At 36.5% G+C, this 18,448-nt stretch overlaps 1 protein-coding gene across 5 annotated transcripts in view; it reads left to right on the plus strand.

The window, feature by feature from the left end:
• DMXL1 (Dmx like 1) overlaps positions 1-17,685 on the plus strand; it is an 83,170-nt gene extending 65,485 nt beyond the window's left edge. For 3 of the 5 annotated variants that reach the window (XM_027729626.2, XM_027729620.2, XM_039383110.1), the window contains 13 exons: positions 586-703; positions 1,949-2,011; positions 3,893-3,979; positions 4,416-4,537; positions 4,656-4,797; positions 8,578-8,628; positions 8,907-8,967; positions 9,465-9,592; positions 9,758-9,850; positions 10,869-10,960; positions 11,817-11,869; positions 13,363-13,580; positions 13,972-17,685. In XM_027729626.2, coding sequence (XP_027585427.2) covers positions 586-703; positions 1,949-2,011; positions 3,893-3,979; positions 4,416-4,537; positions 4,656-4,797; positions 8,578-8,628; positions 8,907-8,967; positions 9,465-9,592; positions 9,758-9,850; positions 10,869-10,960; positions 11,817-11,869; positions 13,363-13,580; positions 13,972-14,196 — 1,453 coding nt within the window. In that variant the 3' untranslated portion in view covers positions 14,197-17,685. The remainder of the gene's footprint in view (positions 1-585; positions 704-1,948; positions 2,012-3,892; positions 3,980-4,415; positions 4,538-4,655; positions 4,798-8,577; positions 8,629-8,906; positions 8,968-9,464; positions 9,593-9,757; positions 9,851-10,868; positions 10,961-11,816; positions 11,870-13,362; positions 13,581-13,971) is intronic. The other 2 variants (XM_039383112.1, XM_027729622.2) reach the window with 1 other exon arrangement.
• The last annotated feature ends 763 nt before the right edge of the window (positions 17,686-18,448 follow it).

An 18,448-nucleotide genomic window follows, 5' to 3' on the forward strand; every position in this document is an offset into this window, starting at 1 on the left:
TCAGTTTGTTGTTTTTTGGCCTGTCATAAGCAGCTGTACTTGCATTTATAATTTTTGCTTGAGCATATTGTTTCTAGGGATAAGCATAAAATTTGAATTCTGATCTGATTTTACAGTCCTTCCTGTTTTGTTACTGAAAAGTCATGGGTGTTTCAGAGATATTGCACAGCTGATGATATGTGTCTAGCAGGAAGAGTTAGTCATTCACTGCCCATGTGATAGGATCAATCATTAGCACTAAACAGAAATTATCCATGTTGTAAAGAATGAGTTGGACTAATAAATAATCTGTATGCTGCCCTTATCATTGTGTAGTTTCTTGAAGAGATTTTTCTCACTTGTCCCAAAACAGGAGGAAAAAATGCTACATATTATTTTCCTTCTTCCTTTTGTGCCTTCTCTCACATGTAGGTATTTCAGGAAGAGGGTATTAAAGTGCTTCCAAATAGATCTTGTGTAGTTTCTATAGATCTGTAGTTTTGCTTCAGCATTTCTTCTGACTATAGTTTGATTCGAGTGTAAGATATTGCACTCTTGTATAAGTATGAGCAGTGTGTAAATATTTATTTTGACTTTATTCTGTAGATCTAGCAGTCATGTTGCACTATCAGTGAAGAGGCTCTGGCAATACTTGGTCAAACAGGAAGAAGTGCAGGAAACCTTTATCAGAAATATTTTTACAAAGAAGCGATGCCTAAATGAGGTCAGTATGGTGTTTAAAATGGAGAAAATATTGCAGGTCAATCTGTGAACTTTTACTTAAGTTATTTAGCTGGCATGTTTACTTCTAGGGCATGAATGGTTAATGCTGTTGGCTATGACTCTAAATCTGCAGTATTTGTAATAAAAAATGTTTGTCCATTGTTTTGTAGAATACAAAAATAATCAGTCTGTGATTATAGAATGAGAACTAGCACAACTTGGCTATAGTCAGCCTCTTCGTTAAGTTCAGTAAAGCTGCCTCAAAAGAGTGACAGACTCGAAAATTTCAAAGATTAAAACCAGTAACCTCATCAGCCACAGTTCTAAAACTGTGAATTTTTCCCTGCCACAGTCATTCTGGCTTTTATCCGCTGCTCTCTGTCTTGTTATGATTTGATTTTAGTAAGAAAATTGGTCATACAACAGTTTCTGTCTCTGATAAATTGTTCCAGTGCCTTCTTGGATTCCAGGTTCCAGATTCAGTAAAATGTTTTTAAATTGTGGTTTTGTAATGGACTTTTAGGTTTTTTTTCTTCTTACTCGTCCCTACTCCCAGTATTTTAAAAGAATTACTGGTATTATAGAAAAAGTGTGGAGTAGCATAAACAGAAGAGAAAGCAGCAGATGTGAACAAATTAAACATGCAGGAAAAAGAATATTTATGACTAGTAAATATTGATGACATGGCAGCAGAGAGGTCTCTATGACCTAACCTTCATTCTGTCACAACTAGAATATTAGCTTGTTTGGCTAATTGTGTTCACTGCAGACTGCAATTAAAAGGAAAATTGTTTGTCCTTTAAAGGTGCACCATTTCTGGTCATGCTTCATGTTAATGCAGCTGTGTTGCTATGCTGTATGGACAGGTGTTTTGGGAGATTTTTTATGTGCTTTATATATTTCAAAGGAGGATCATGTACAGCCTTATACAGCATAGGTGTGTTGGCTTTATTTTTTATCTTGTCAGTGTAGATTGCTTTTTTTCCAATAAATTTGACTTTTGGGATGGACAAGATGCTGTTACATCACAGAGTAGGTAAATCAGTACGTTTTGTACTGAATACAGAGTTTAGAATTTGTTAATTATTGTTACTACATAAAATGTGTGTGTGTGTGCAAACATGCTGCTGTGTTTCAGTTGTTCTGTGTTGGGGTAAAAAACAAAGAATTAAGGATTTCCTTGATACCTTATGTGTTATGTCTTACCTTTATGCTTTGTTCTGTGGTTGTTCTTTCCTTGGTGAAGTCATTAGAGGAGCACAATGAAACCATGAAAAATTCTGTGGTGGAGGAGCACATCATCAATAAGGTACGCAGTAGTAATCCTCAATTTTATTAGATCTTACATCATTATGAAGTACTTTCTTTTTGAAATGGTGCTGATTTCACTTAAAAAAAGTCTTTGATGTCATAGCAAGCAAACTTAAAAAATCACTTTTGCAAGGGATTGAGTTAAACTAGTCTTGTTATAGAGTTTATCTGAAACTTAATTATGCTAGAAAGCCGCATCAAGCAACCAGGTATGAACAATATGTTGTATCAAATTCTGTAGCTATGGCAAGTGAAGAGCTGAAGTTGAGATTTGCACAAGTGACAAAAATTTAGTAGCAGTATGGTATATAGTACATACAGGACCTTTCACCAATATCAGATGTCTGAATAGTTGCCTATAAGTGGAAGTGGTTTACTGAAGTTACAGCAGTTTTGTTAGCATGATACTGGTTTGCTACTGAAAATTTTCCCTGAACCTTATTTTAAACATGGTGACAAATGAATCCATATAACAGTTTTGTAGCGAGTTTCTTGGAAGATTGGTATTGAAAAGGTATAATATTCTGCCTAGAAATTCAAATGAATACTGTATTCTTCAGTCTTTCTTTTTTCAAAACTAATGTGAAGACAAACAAGAACACCCTGTGATGTCCTTGGGCTACCTTATTATTATTAATTATATGATAAAGTGGTATTAACAAATAGGTAATTGGAACCGACTGGGGAAAAGTAATTTTAATTTCATGCAGGTTTGTTCACCATAACACACAGGTCATGGTTTTGTATCTGTTTGTCACTGCAGTTTTGTGCAGTGTCACATACATAAAATCAACAAGATATCAATTTTGTTTTGACATAAAAAAAAAAGTATTCCACTTCTTTGTCTGTAACAGCTATAGACTTTTTTCAGACTTCAAAAAAGATTTGCAGGTCTTTGACAGCACAGTCTTACTGTTTTTTCAAGTAAAATATCCTTGATTAAATCTTTCAGATGTCAGAAGATTAAGAATTTGAAGATGAGAGCTGGGAATAGTTCTGGAATAGTTCTTTGCGTTTTCAAGAAAATATAAGATTTTACATTTGTAATTCAGGTTTAAATTTTCAGATCACCATTAGTTTGGCAGTGCCATTTTTTTTACTGTAAAATAATTTTGTAACTGCAATAGACTGAGTCTTTAATTACTGTAATACTTGCAATGCTGAGCTCTTTAATTTTGAACAGAAGTGCTACAGTGCTGGTAGAGTTTAGAATTTTGTGTGTGTTGGCACATACCCCAGTGTACTTCTAAAATACAAAATGGTAGACGATACTCAAATCCAACATTAGATCACATTAAGAAAAATGAAAAAAAAAAGAATATGTAATAGTAAAAAGTTTGTGATACTTCAGTGTACAGAATTCCAGATTTATTCAATTGTGGAAAAATGTGAATAGGTAAGCTGACAAAGTTTAAATTTATTTTCCTGCTCAGGAGCTTGCCAGTATCTTCTTTTGTACTATTTCATCAGTTTCAGTAGCAAAAAGTGTTTGCTAAGAGCCTGCAAAGACTTAACAAAATTTTTTGAGAGCAAAATGTCAAGATTCAAAATTTTAGTCATCAACAGCAAGTGTGTATGCAGCCTTGCTGGTTTTCAGCATCCCTGAAAAACCTGAGAACGAACATAGAACTGTGACTTCTGTGACAAATTACACTTTCTCTGTTGCTGTGGTGATCTCAACATGGCAGTTGGAAGTAGATTATTACACCAAATAGATTTACCATAGTTGTTACAGGATGTATTTGTTGAATTTTCTTAGAATTCAAATGAAATAAAAAAAGAATTTTCATATGAAACAGTGTTTGGTCTCTGTACTTTTGTTAAAAAGCAGTGTTGCATAGAAGTTTGTTTTTAATTGTGCTTTACTTTTTAAATACAGATAGAAACAGATATGGGATACCCAGGAGGCAAGGCAAGAATAATCCATAAAGAGTCTGACATCATTACTGCTTTTGCAGTCAATAAGGTGAGTGTAAAGGAGGTAGAATAATCTAATCGTGTTGTACTTCCACCTGATAACACTGATGGTTGTCCCATTGTGAATGTGTGAGATAAACTTAGCCAGCACCTTTAGCTACTTTTAGCACACAGGACTTTTAGCACTCCCTTCTCAAAAGCACTTCATAATTACCTTTTTATAATTAAGCGCTTCTACTACAAATTGACTTTTTTTTCTGTTGTGCAGTACATTGAGGGAATGGAGAGGTGGTATCTACTTTTTCTTTAAGCTTGTGTGTAGGAGTCAAGTTTAAACATATATAGATCAGACATATATGTTTGGGGTTTTATAAATTAAGTGTGTATTTGTGTGAACAACGGTGCCATAACCATAGAAAACTAAAATAAGCCCCTTTGTGAGGTTTCCTTTTGTATCTCCCATTCTGTGTGTTACTTTTTTTCAGGCAAATCGGAACTGCATTGCAATAGCATCAAGTCATGATATTCAAGAGTTAGATGTTTCTGCGATTTTAGCTACGCAAATCTATACCTGGGTTGATGATGATGTGGAAATAGAAAATAAAGGGTATATGTTCTTTGTTTTCAATATCACAGTTTTGACTGTGGATAATTCAGAGTAACAAAGCATGGTATTTAATGTTGCTGTTTGGAATCTTAACTTACAGTGCTTTTTTCATTTACAGGGCTGATGATTTCTTAGTTATACATGCTCGTGATGATCTGGTAAATGTTCAGGGAACTACTCCATATACTCATAGTAATCCTGGCACACCTATCAATATGCCTTGGCTTGGTAGTACACAAACTGGCAGGGGTGCATCTGTGGTAAGTCACTTGTCAAAGATTACCTTCATGTGTTCTATCTGCTTATCTCCTTTTGTCTGTTCAGTGTTGCTAGTTATATTTTACAACTAGCGTGTAAGTAAATGTAGCTTGTCAGTGTAATAAAGATGAGCTGGATTTTTTTATAACAATTCCCATAATAGATTATTATTACAAATATTGCACATAATTTAGGGGACACCAACTAAGCAAGCAAAGCCTTTAGACAAGCCATATATGCTTTCTTTACTTACAATGCATAATTTAAAAATAAAGAATCAGGGTTTAGGTAAGAAGTTGCTTCTTAAATTGTTCTTTGATGGCTTGAAGCCAAATGCTCTATCTAAAAAGTGTATATTCAGCAGATTTCAGGCTGTAAATTTGTAAGGATTGGGTAGAAATATTTAAATGAAATGTTGAAGTGGCTTTTATTTTAAGTGTGATCTTCAGCTTCAGTCTGAGTTTTAGGAATGATTTTGTGTCTGGAATGAAGCTTGGCCCTGAGCAAAAAGCTATTAGATTAAATTTAATTCAGATCAAGTGATAACAATGTCAATGGCTAGACTACAATTATCTTAGTTCCTGTGCAGCATAGATGCTGTCTAATAATGCAGATCTGTTGTTAGTTAGCTGGGAGATGCTTATTTGGAGACACTTAATTGGGCTGAAAGGGTCATACAAGGCACCATTATCTCTTGATCCTTCTGCACACGGATGTGGAGTTTTCCTGGATAACTGAATGCATTAAGTCTTGGGACTTGGCTACATTTTGTGTCATTTAACAGCTCAAAGCAAGTCTATAACTGGTGGCAGAATGAAATAACCATATGTTAATTAATGTTGTATTTGATTTTTGAAAATATCTGTTGATTAGGAGAAGTAAATAAGGAATAAGCATTATAAGAGTGATAATGTTATCCACACATCGAAGTGGGTATTGTGCCCGTACCTATACCTCTGCCTTCTGTTTAGGAAATACTGATCCTAGTTTCTAGTGTTGCAGCTCTGTTACCACAATCTCTTCTGCAAGTATTCTTTGAATGCCTTCACTGCTTTCTCCTCTCACTTCCATTTATATATATAAGTATGTATGAATTTTTGTGTGTGTGTTTCTCAACGTTAAGTAATTATATAATCTATTATGTAAACTTATGTACTTATCTGACTTTTTATTTTGTATGTAGTAGAACTTTCTTCTTAAAGATATTTAGTTATGCTTGTGTTGAATGCATTTGCTGTTAAACTTTGGACCTAAATTTTGTCTGGCATACTGTTTGACTGTGGCAGAGAACCAAGCACAGCACAGAACGACACCTGCCCACTAGGGAAGAAACACAAAGGTACCCAATGAAGGACAAAGTAAATGCAGGAAGATATAGGGATTCTTGGGAGAAAATAATGTTGCTGTGGAAGGACTCAAACCTGGAAGAAAAGCAGCTTCACTAAAATCTTTCCTTTGCTACTATTTACTACTTTGTTCCTTCGGATACTACTTCTGATTCTTGTTGTCATCATTGCTTTTCCATAATGTGCAGCCCATTTAGTAGTTATAGCCCACTGTTCTCTACCATAACTGGCTTCTCAGTCTTGTTGTCTTTGCTTCACTTTCATCAGCAAGGGAGACTATTAGACTGATGATACTCAGGCAGTTAATGTTTTATTAGCTCTAAGGTTTTTTTTGTTACTCTTCACTGTTTCCTGTTGCACAGTTCATACAAGGTAAGTAAGGAGGCTCACCATCAGACACTTCAGCACAATGTGTTCACACAGTTCTTACAGGAGGTGTTTCTAAGAGGGCACTGAAGTACTAGGATGTAGCTACAGCTTTGAAACTCAGGTAATGTTCTCAACAGCTTGTCATACAAGACATTGTGACTCACACCATTATTTACCTGTTGAACAACTGGTGGGGTGGATTTTAAGAGCTTTTTTATTCTTTCAGGCTTACTGTACATTAGACCCAAAGCACCCAGTTCTCCAGCAACGTAACCAGTGTTCTAGCCATCAGCTGTTGTAAGGGGAAAGTAAGGGCTAGCAGTCTCAAATGTCAGTTATATTAATAATGGAAGTATTTGCACTTGATAATTGTGCGTGTCTTCTAAATTGGAGATGCTGCACCAGAGAGTTATGTTAGCAGTCTTTCAAAGGCATGTTTCTGTAAGTTTGCATTTTTCCAAAGCATAATCCATCATGGGTTAAGAGATTGTGATGTGTGCTTGTCTGTTGAATGAAGGAAAATGACTTCCACTAACTTCTGGGTAAAAGTTGGTGGCTCTAAAACTCAACAGAGCCCTTCATTTTAGTGGAGAATTAGAGTAAACCTGAATAACTGTTCTTCCACTTACTCATAGAGATAAGTTGTAAGTTTAGGGAACAAAGTATTGCAATTATAAATGCACACACCGATCAGTAAATGTTTGAAGAACATCATTCTCTCTTGTCTTGTCCTAAACCTTAAAATGTGTATATATTTTTACCAAACCATTTGACATTTTTCCTTGACATTTAAAGTACTTAAAGAAAATAAAAAGGAAAATACATAATTGAAGATCTTTTTATCTTCAGGAAAGTCTTGTGAAATAAAGCTTTGAGAATTAAAATACCTAAATCTGCTTCCAGATGTCATCAAGAGCATGCAGTTTCTCCATTAATCCAGACCCAGGGAAATTTTAGCAAGAAAATAAATTATTTACCTTCCAAGTGCTTTTCTTCATTTTTGCTTTTGATAATTTAGAGAATATTACTTTTCTACTCATTGGATCATATGAAAAACACATGAAAATTTGTAATTCATGCCTCTTTCCGGTTGACAGCCTGATATGATTGGAGGCAAGGGAGAATCTTATGCTTGAAATACTGATCACTATCTACTGCTTCATGACAAGCACTTTCAAGATACTGCACAAAATTATGGCACTTGAAGGTCACAGTTGGATTCAATACGATCTTAAAGGTCTTTTCCAATCTAAATGATTCTTTGAAAGTAATTCAATGCCAGCTTGATATTGGTGTGTAGTAAGTGGTAAGCTGCTGTGTTGAAGATGCGTGCTCTGGCCACAAAATTTCATTTGTGTTCTCATTTGAAGCTAGCACCTGGCTCAAATATAACATTATGCCTTTCTCAAATGTTCAGGTAAATAATACATGCATGAGCAGAGTCCAACAATTTTCTGAGGAAAGACAGTCCTCAAAGTAGTCAGATACTTTTGAGAAGAACTATCAAGAAACAAAAGAATGAAAACTCAACCTTGACATACATTAATAGAAAGAAAAGAAAGGAAGAGAGATCACAGGGACAGATATATTTCTATGATGAAAAAATCCCTATAGGTTTTTTTCCTTTTGTGGGTTGGGCATACAATTTAATTAGATGAGATTTAAACATAATTGTCTCATGTCTCCGGGCCTCTTCATACATTGAATTCTTCCCAGTAAGAATTAATAAAATAAGAAAAACAGCAATGTAAACAGCGATCTTGGCAATGCACCTTGCGAAGTGTGGAGCATAGGAACAAAAGTGCTACTGAAAAGTCAGTGGATCTGTATTTGCAAAATTACAGAAAGTTTTAAAGAAGTTTTTATTATTATTTATTTTTTAATGCCAGTTACTAGGTATATTGCTTATTCTGGATGGCCACAAATAACCACTTTCCAAGCAATGGCAATAAGTTAACTAGACTTGAAAATAAATATATTCCTTCCTATTTTTTACTTCTGTTAAAGTTTGTTTACCTCTTTCTTTACATGCTTCTGCCTCTGTTTTGCTTATCTTACAATATTCAGGAATATTCCAATAAATTTAATGGAATCAGAAAGGAATTGGCAAGAAAAGAGGTAAGATTGCAGTCTAAGGAGTGCTTATGTTTGGATCCATACATTTCTGAAGCAAAAATTTAATATTTACCTAGATGTATAAAGCTGCAAAAGTGTTAACATGTGCACTAGTCTTGGAAGAAGCTGAGTTCTGTCTTAATCTCTAAACCCAGTACTTGCTTTCAGTAAGAAATTTGATAGGAGACAACTCTCTACAATCACTAATTATTCTCCAGTTCAGTAACTTTTTGTTCATCAGTACTGTTAATTTTTTTTCTATTTTGTTGTATATTTAACAGATGCTCAAGAAAGCTATTAATAACGTCAGAAGAATGGCTTCTCACCCAACACTACCATATTGTAAGTTCAGTTTTGTTTAAAAAAAAAAAACAAGAAAAGTTATCTAAAGACTAAATATTTCTTATTGGCCTGTTTCTCAGTATGCTACTTTATACTAGCATGGCAATCTACTGTATGAAAGTTGTTTGTAAGCTGTATTTTAGTGAAACTATTTATAATTTTAAAAAACAATACCGGGGGATTTAGAATAGCCTTTAGAAACAGGGATATTTTTATAGCAAAAAGTATTTTTGTTTCATTTGTCACTTGAGTGAAAGATAGTGGGAAAAATATGTTATTATCTCCAAGTAAATAGCTTCATATTTCAGTACCATCTAAATATAGTTCTTAATTAAATAATGAATAACACAAGTTCCAGTGGTACCTCCTACTCCTACACCAAGCCAGGTACTATGGCACATAGTTTGGCACTAGTAACTTTGAGGTGGTGTGAGATTTTTTAAAATTTTAAAAGCTACAACACCTGTGAAAAGTCATGTAAATATTTTCTGTTGCAGACCTAACAGGTGCTCAAGATGGTAGTGTAAGAATGTTTGAATGGGGTCACGCTCAGCAAATCACTTGTTTTCGATCTGGTGGCAACTCAAGGGTAACTCGAATGAGGTTCAATTACCAAGGAAATAAGGTAACTGACAGAATATTTCCGTACTTATTCTCTTCTCTCTTCCCCCCAGTATAATTGCAAATTAACAGAAACTCGCATTCTTCAAATCTAAAGTAGTTTCGAAGAATTGTGGGCATTTTCTTTGCAATACATATGTATTTACTATGAGTATGTATTTTCTTTCAGTTTGGAATTGTTGATGCTGATGGATATATAAGTTTATATCAGACAAACTGGAAATGTTGCCCGCTTACTGGAACTTCACCTAAGCCGTATTTGGTAAGCTGAAAACTAAATTAGTTTCCATAACCTTGTGTTGTGCTCTCTTATTTCTTTGCCCCTTCAGAATAGTTAGGAGAGAGTGGGGATTGTGCTGATAACCAGTGTTAATCAAGAATAAATTATGTGTTGTTCCCATTCTGTGATATGTCTGACAGACAAGTTCTTATGTTCTAATCATACTTGCTAAGTGGAGAGTAGAAAATGCAGTGTTAGATCTGAAATAACTTTAATGTTCATTGAGACTAGTCTGTAATTGTTAGTTGTCAGTTAATTGTCCTGCACTGGTGCGACCTCACCTTGAATATCGTGTGCAGTTTTGGCTGCTGCAATATAAGAAAGATATTAAGCTGTTTAGAGAGCATCCAAAGAAGGGCAACAAGGATGGTGAAGGGCCTTGAGGGGAAGCCAAATTAGGATTGACTGAGGTCACTTGGTGTGTTCAGTCTGGAGGAGACTGAGGGGAGACCTCATTGCAGTCTACAGCTCTCTGGTGAGGGGAAGAGGAGGGGCAGGCACTGATCTCTTCTCTGTGGTGAGCAGTGATAGGACCCGAGGTAATAGCCTGAAGTTGTGTCAGGGGAAGTTTAGGCTGGATATTAGAAAGAGGTTCTTCGCCCAGAGGGTGGTTGGGCACTGGAAGAGGCTGCCCAGGTAAGTGGCCACAGCACCAAGCCTGACAGAGTTCAAGAAGCGCTTGGACGATGCTCTCAAGGCACATGGTGTGATTCTTGGGGAGGGTCCTGTGCAGGTCCAGGAGCTGGACTCAGTGATTCTTGTGGGTCATTTCCAACTTGGCATATTCTGTCATTTTGTGATTCTGTAATTGACAGTTATGCAGGGCTGGAAAGTATACTTTCATGAAACATTAAGAGTTTCGCAAGGCATACCAATACCTTTATATGCCATGCTCTTTAAATTGCTTTTGAACAGCGTACCTTCTCAAGGAGATTTAATATTTCACGCTTGTACAAAATACGTTTCCCTTTTAATTAATTTCTAAACTGCAATTTTTCAGATGTGGCAATGTCATAACAAAACAGCCAATGACTTTGTTTTCATCAGTTCATCATCTTTGATAGCCACAGCGGGATTGTCTTCTGACAACAGGTAAGAACTGCTCTGATAATGCATGAAGATACCTTCTCTCTGTCACTTTGTTTTTTTTCATGATTCTTCTTAAGTAGTTTAAGAGCCACCTGTACTTCTACTTGATTTCTTTCTTTGTGGGAGGGGGAAAGAAGCAATGTTAGCATCTAAATTCATATGTCTATTAAAGGAGGTTTTGTAAGGAAGCACAAAACTCTGTTCATGTTCCCTATGAGAGGGAGAGAAGGAGATCCTGAGCTCTTCTCCCTGGGATCCAGTGATAGGATGGGGAATGGCTCAGAACTGTGCCAGGGGAGGTTCAGACTAGACATCAGGAAACATTTCTCTCCCAAGAGGGAGTTCAGACACTGGATCTGGCTTCCTTAAGAGGTGGTCTATGCCCCAAGCCTCTCCATGTTTGAGACATTTGGCTCTTAGTAACATGCTTTAAGTTCTGGTCACCCCTTAGGTGTCAAGCAGGTGGACTAGATGATCCTTCTAGGTCACTTCCAGCTGAATTATTCTTTTCTGTTCTTATCATACGAGCCTGTCTTAAATTACAACTAGCGTAGCTCTTCATTTCACACTTATTTTTGTAAGTAAGTATTGATCAAGAAACATCAACAACTGCTGACATTCCTGTGAGTTCAGCTACAACAGATTGTCATCTCAATAGGAATCCTTTATGAGAAAAGCCACTTATAGAATGATTGTGTAGAAGGCATGTTCATGCAGTATATATATAACTATGGAAGTAATTTGAGGTCTGCTCAAAAGTAATCATTGAAAGACTTTTTAAGGTTCAGATGGCTTCTCAGGTGTTCAAAATACCTTAGAACATTTGTCACTGATTTAAACTGCATTTTTTTTCCTACAGAAATATTTGTCTTTGGGACACTTTGGTTTCACCCACAAATAGCTTGGTGCATGGTAAGCAAAATACAACCACCAAAATATTTGATCACAGTAAAAAATATGTATTTTTGTGTCTATCTTTATGGAAAAGTTATTATGGGAAGTAATTTTAGCATTAGCAGTAAAGCATCTTACACTGCTCTGTGTGAGTGCACTAACAGGAACATAAAACCAGATTCTTGAGAAACTGTTTAGTGCTCTGTACAAATGATCAGTTTCATGCACATGAGCACCTTCCTTTGCATACCTTGTGTCTTTGCACCACAAGGGCAACCCCTGACAGCTAAGCATTTCTGTTCCTTTTTAAAAGGTTCTGAGCAGCTTCCCCATGTAGTGAGTAGCATATTGAGAAGACAATAGCTATAACATTGTCAGAACCCCAGTTTTTAGCATGGTTATATGTTTTTGTACAACATGCATCGACAGCCTCCTGTTTAAAGTTCCTGTGGCTGTGTCTGTATTCATAAATCCGTGCTGCTACCCCAAATTTATTAATTAAATATTAGACAAAATAAAGACATGAGGACATGATTACAAAACAGTTGTCTGAAGATATGTATATGAATAAACACACCTAATTTTATAGAAAATATTGATATTTTTATGAAAATATTGAACCAGCAGATATACAAATAAGATCTCACATTTGTGTAGTAAATTTCACAGTTGAATTAAGAGATGAACTGAACTGCTCTACTTGTAGTGCATTTTTGCCCTCAAAGATTGTCCACTTCCATGGCACTTTTATTCTGTGTATTGTGCCAAATACTGTCAATGGTTTATATAGATAAGTAGTATCCAGAAATAGTATTACAAATATGCTTTATAAGCATGCTTTTTGAGATATAATATTTAGCAAGGTTTCATTAGGTTTATTACTTATACTTTGTTGCAAGAAATACAACAAATTTCAAAATCTGAAATACAGAATTAAGATCAGAGAGTTTACTTACAGTATGATGAATGCTTGATTGTATGTGAAGGACATATGCAATCTCTGAATAGAAACTTGGAGACCCTTTGAACTACAAGTGCAATATACTGAGCATTGTTCTGGAAATTGTCATTTTCATTCACTTCCTCCACTCATTTGGGGGAGTAGACGTATCCAAATAAGTGTGAAAAGCACCAAATTATCAGTAAAATAACCAGAGGAAACTTGCAAGGTAGTTGGGCAAGTAGTTTAGGCGGAATTTCTGATGGAAATTATATGCCTTAAAATAACAAACATTAGAGACTTTGAAAATAATCTGTTTCTGGTCAGGGATTAATAGTTTGTGATTACACAAGGATAAAAAGAAAAGGATTTTTTTGAGAATACTATAGCTTGAGAATGGCTGATGTGAACCTGGGATTACATATATATGGTACTGGAACAAATGGGCTGGTTGCGATCACTTGAATTACAGCATCAAAGTCACTGTTGCTACTGTCTTCAACCATTAGAGGTTGATGGAGAATTGAAGTTAGTACTGTGTTTTATTTAAATTCCTTTGTTTGGCTTTCAGCTTTTGTCTGTCATGATAGTGGAGCAACTGTGCTTGCATATGCTCCAAAACATCAGCTGTTAATATCTGGAGGCAGAAAAGGCTTTACATGTGTAATTGATCTTCGACAAAAACAGCAGCAACAGTTACTTCAGAGTCATGATTCTCCAGTCAAAGCAATTGCTGTTGATCCTACAGAAGAGTATTTTGTCACAGGATCTGCTGAAGGCAACATAAAGGTACTAATGAGGGGGAGGGAGCAGAGATGATGTGTACATTCGGAAAGAATCTGGTACCGGTGTGGAACAATCAGATGTCATATGTACTGCATTTGTTCTCAATCTTGACTTTCGTATTTACTAACTTAATTACAAAATATTAGTCTTACATTGCAGTCTTCCTTTTAATTAGTGGTACCTTAGTCGCTGTATATATATTCCCTGTTATAGAAAATGCATATTGATATTCTATAACTGTGTCATTACATATTGCTACGTATTTTTCTTTTACAGTTAGTGTCAGAAAAATAAAGGCAAAATGTAGTCCAGTTTCTCCATGACTCATGACTGCTGAATTTTAAGATCATGGTAATTTTCCTTATAAGAGATTGATGTTTTGATGGTCTTTCAGGTGTGGAGTCTTTCTACATTTAATCTTCTTCACACTTTCATCAATGAGCACGCTCGACAGTCTCTCTTCAGAAACATTGGGACGGGAGTCATGCAAATTGAGACAGGACCAGCAAATCACATATTCTCCTGTGGTGCTGATGGAACAGTAAAGATGAGAATCTTGCCTGATAGATTCAGCCCTTTAAAGGATGTGTTAAAAAATGATGTGAAATTTATGATCTAATGTTCTTCTCAGAATAGTGAATAACATTCCCCTTTCTGCTATCCCTGAAAATGCTTTTCCTGGCACTAACCAACAAAGCAGATGCACAAGGATAGCTTGTGACACAAAGATGTTTTGGTTTTTCCTTTCTCCCCTTTGACCTCCCACTCCCCCACCCCCCAACCCTGTATTTATTACCTGGAGCTTTTAGTCCCTGATGCACTAATGCCTTAAAGATTAACAAAGTCCTTCAGATTTTGATCGTTGCCTAAAATAAAAGCTATATAGGACTCCGAATTATATAATTATAATATTATTAAGATGTTGCTGAAGTGGTTTATTCTTCCTTTTGAGGTAGTTACACTCCCACCAGGAGTGTACCATCTGGGCATGACCTCTGCTTATATTCAACACTTGGCCACCTTCTAAAAGCGTGTCTGTCCAAATGGAAACCTTAGGTAATGTTCTTTTTCACTGTGGCAGCCATAACTGTCTCTCTTCTCAACTTATTTAGTCAGCTGACAATAAAAATTTATACCTGTGTGTAGAAGAGAAACAAAGTTGTAGGAGTGAATGCTCCTGGTCATGCAAGCATTCATGTAACGAGCCACTCTTTGTATCCATTCCTGGAATCCAGGCTGTTTACCTCTCTTAACTTGCCTGATCTTCTTCCTCTCATCTGGGTATAAGAAACTGAAGGATGTTCTGTAACTTGTCTTCTGTTCTATAGCTAAAATCACTGCCATCAGGATGGCAGGCTTACCTTTTAAAAGTAAATATATTTTTAATCCTGAACACTCCCTTTACAAAAGTAAAATGTAAATATGAATGGATATCTTCCTAGTAAAATCGTCAAGATTACGTGTGAAGCCTTAGTCTTGATCAAAAAGATACAGGAAGATACTGCTTTAGGATATGGCACTAGAATTTCTTCAAAGACTATTTATTTAGCTGTATGTAGAGGAAAAAAACCCCAAACCCAACCTAATTTATTTTTGCCTTTTTTTTTTTCCAGTAAGAGTCTTTATTTAGCCCAAAGATACTCAGTTCATTCTTAGCACTTACATTCTTGTTTGTCTGCTTTTCCTAAGTACTTTAAGAAAAGGAAAAAGGAAAAAACTCAACAGCAAATTACTTGACCAGTGTCAGGCTTTGTACTGTATGTTTACATCTGGTGTCAAGTGAAAGAAAAAAATTCGAAAAGGATAGATGGAGTTTGGGGTATTTTTTGCCAAAATATTAAACTGCATAACTTAAACGTTTGACCAAATTATTAATGCGCAAGGCCTTTACATTTTTTTAGTCAGCTAAACTGTTTCTGTATTTTGGTTTACTTTTCCTTACTTGAGAGCTTGACAGAGGTTTAATTTGTAAATTAGATGTGAGGCTGGATTACTTGAATGCCAGTGGTGTACTTTTTGCTAAAAGATATTTTGTGAAATATAGCACCAAGATATTAACTGTAAAATAAACTTGTCAAATTAGGAACTATGGGGATAAACAAAGCTTAGCAGAAATGAAGGGCTTGTAAAATGAACTATGTAACATTCTCAGGATGCTTTTATCTTAAGAATATAAAGTTGTTTAAAAAGATTTTGTAAAATGTATTAAGGTCATTTTAAATGTATGTTTCGCAAGTTGCAGTGCAAACACTATGAAGGTTTTTATGCACATAACCTGAATTTTCAAATTGTGCAATAAAAAGAATGTGAATGTTTTGCCATGAAGAAACATGTGACAGCATTTCAAGCTGGTACAGCTGTTCAGTGATTCAATTGTATTTGTTCTTCCTTAACACTAGATTGAAATCGAACTTGATAACAAAACAGTTTAAGTACAGTGATGGACCAGAAAAGTGACTAAAAGTGACACCACCTTACAAAACAGACTTGCCCAATGGGTATGTTGTGTCTGTTCAGTGGCTGAGTTTCTAATATCCTGTGTTCTTATGGAAGAGGGAAAACAGTGAAGTAAACAGTAGCGCAGTCCTTTAGAATCAGCTGAAACCGTGACTTTGTAGCTGCTTATATACATGCATCAGTTTTATACATCCACTGAACTAAAAAAGTTACATGTGCAAAAATCATGGCAGTATTATATAATTATGTCCTTGATGTTTTGTCCTTAAATATTTATATCTCATTAGCTTTAATATTTCAAGCTCAAGTTTATTGTACTGGCAATCACAAAAAGCTGTCTTACCATCTGGGAACTGAGCAGTTTTTATATGTCAATTTGCCAAGACATACAATGTTGTCATTTTTCTGAGTAAAGCTGCACTATGAAAAATCCTGGCAAACTTATGCTTATACCAGAATAGTACTGACCGTGAGCAGACATTTTCAATAATGTTTATAGTTACTATAAGCTATTCTCAAAAGTAAATTATGTAAAATCACAATGTATTTGCCACATCTTTATAATCTTTCCAATAAATCCTGCAGAAACTCAACCTTCTAGAATTCCATGTTGCTGCTATTTCATTTACGAATCAGTTGTTTGCTTGTATGGTGTTCATTGATGTTTAACTATTGTAAGACAAATTATTGGTAGTTTTCTTGTAATGATGGAGTCAAAATGAGTTAACTTCTGTTGTAACTGAAACTTTTAAAGGGACACTCTCAACTTGAAATCTAGTCATTGGAGAACTGAACTTAAAACTCTTCCAGCTATTGCCCTTAACAACTTCCACTGACTTTTGTCCTCCAGCAATTAATGCTTCTTCCCCGTTGCTATGCAAGTTACTCAAACTTAAGGGTGATAGTGCCTGCAGAGGGTTCTGTGCTTAAAGTAGCCATGTGCACAGATTGAAAGTAAAATTTGCATTTACGAGTGCTTAATCAAAAATAATTTATTGTCCAGACAAAATAACTTGGCATGTAGTTGATAATGTCCCTTTTAAATATTATAGACTGGCAGTTGTGACTTGTGTTTGTCTGTGTAGCAATACATAATGCTATCAGAGTGCGTCATTCTTGTGTTGCTTACTGATTCAGTTACCTCAAACAGGTATGTGATCCAAATTCTTTAGGATTACTTCAGTAACTTGTGGAAGTTTAAAACTCTGGTCATCTGGGTACTTAAACTGGCTTGCCGTGTGACTTTTCACTAGCAAATTCTCACCTGACAGCTGACATTGCAGGATGTTTATGGAGAAAAATGGAATTTAGATGCAGATTTTGTACCATGCTACAGTGGTGCAATGTGAAGTCATACATGTTCTACTGCATTTTAGGAACCTCGCTACCAGTTGCAGGAAATAAACTGTTCAGATATCCTACATTAGGTACCACTCCCTTCCTCTTAAGAGCCCCCAGTGTTAGATTAGTTGCAATAGTTACAAAAAAAGCAACAATGATTAAATGGAGATAAGCTTGGAGATGATAACTTCTCTAAGGTAATTTTTTTCAAATGTTTATTTTTATTAAAAATAGCAAAACCACCGCTAATGGCAGGTTCAGCACACTGATCAAACTACTTTCTATAAAATAAAGATATTGATTTACCAACTTTCTTGGTGTTTCTTATTCCTCCCCACTCTTAGGTCTAAAATCTGCATGGTTTTGACCCCCACCCCCCCGCACGCCTTAGCTTCTCGTACCTTAGCTTTCCTTGTAGCCTTTTGGTATTTTGGGAGGGTTGTGTGCTCTTCTTTTTTTTTTTTTTCTTTTCAATGTGTAACTGGCGGAACTGAGTACAACTAAGTCATTTTGCAGTGGAATGAGGTCGATGTAGTGATGGCGCTCTGTGTCTGCCACAACTTAACTTTTTAAATCCCTTTTCTGTTTCATTTAAGTTGAAAACCTTTGAGAGTCTTGGGGAGCTTCACCCCTCTGGTGTTCCCACCTTTAGCAGAGGTACAAGGATCAGTTCCCCTGTTCTAGTCGTACGCTGGGCACGAGTACAGCACGCAACGAGCCCGGCGGCAGAAAGCTGCTGCCAAAATTTAAAATGCCTCAGCATGCAGGGCTTGCCCTTGTACTAATTGTAACTCCTCCTTTGGTAGCGGCGAGGGGCGGTGGCGGGGCTCGGGTGCGACCCGCGGCGGGGCGGGTGGGGCTGGGCTGGCTCCGCTCCCACCTCCGGCCCCGGGGCTCGGGCGGGCAGGGCCCTGTTGCCGCCCCGCCCCGCGGCCCCGCCGGGGAGCCGCGATCGCCGCCCGCTTGCACCGCCCGCACCGCCTCGGCCCCGCCGCTCCCGCCGCTGCCCCGCGGAGGCAACGCCGCCCCCGCCCCGCCACCACACAGTAAGTGCCGCGCTCCGCTCCGCGGGG

Source organism: Pipra filicauda, unplaced genomic scaffold, assembly GCF_003945595.2.
Source record: "Pipra filicauda isolate LSUMZ 115617 unplaced genomic scaffold, ASM394559v2 scaffold29_size4552773_pilon, whole genome shotgun sequence".
NCBI lineage: Eukaryota > Metazoa > Chordata > Aves > Passeriformes > Pipridae > Pipra > Pipra filicauda.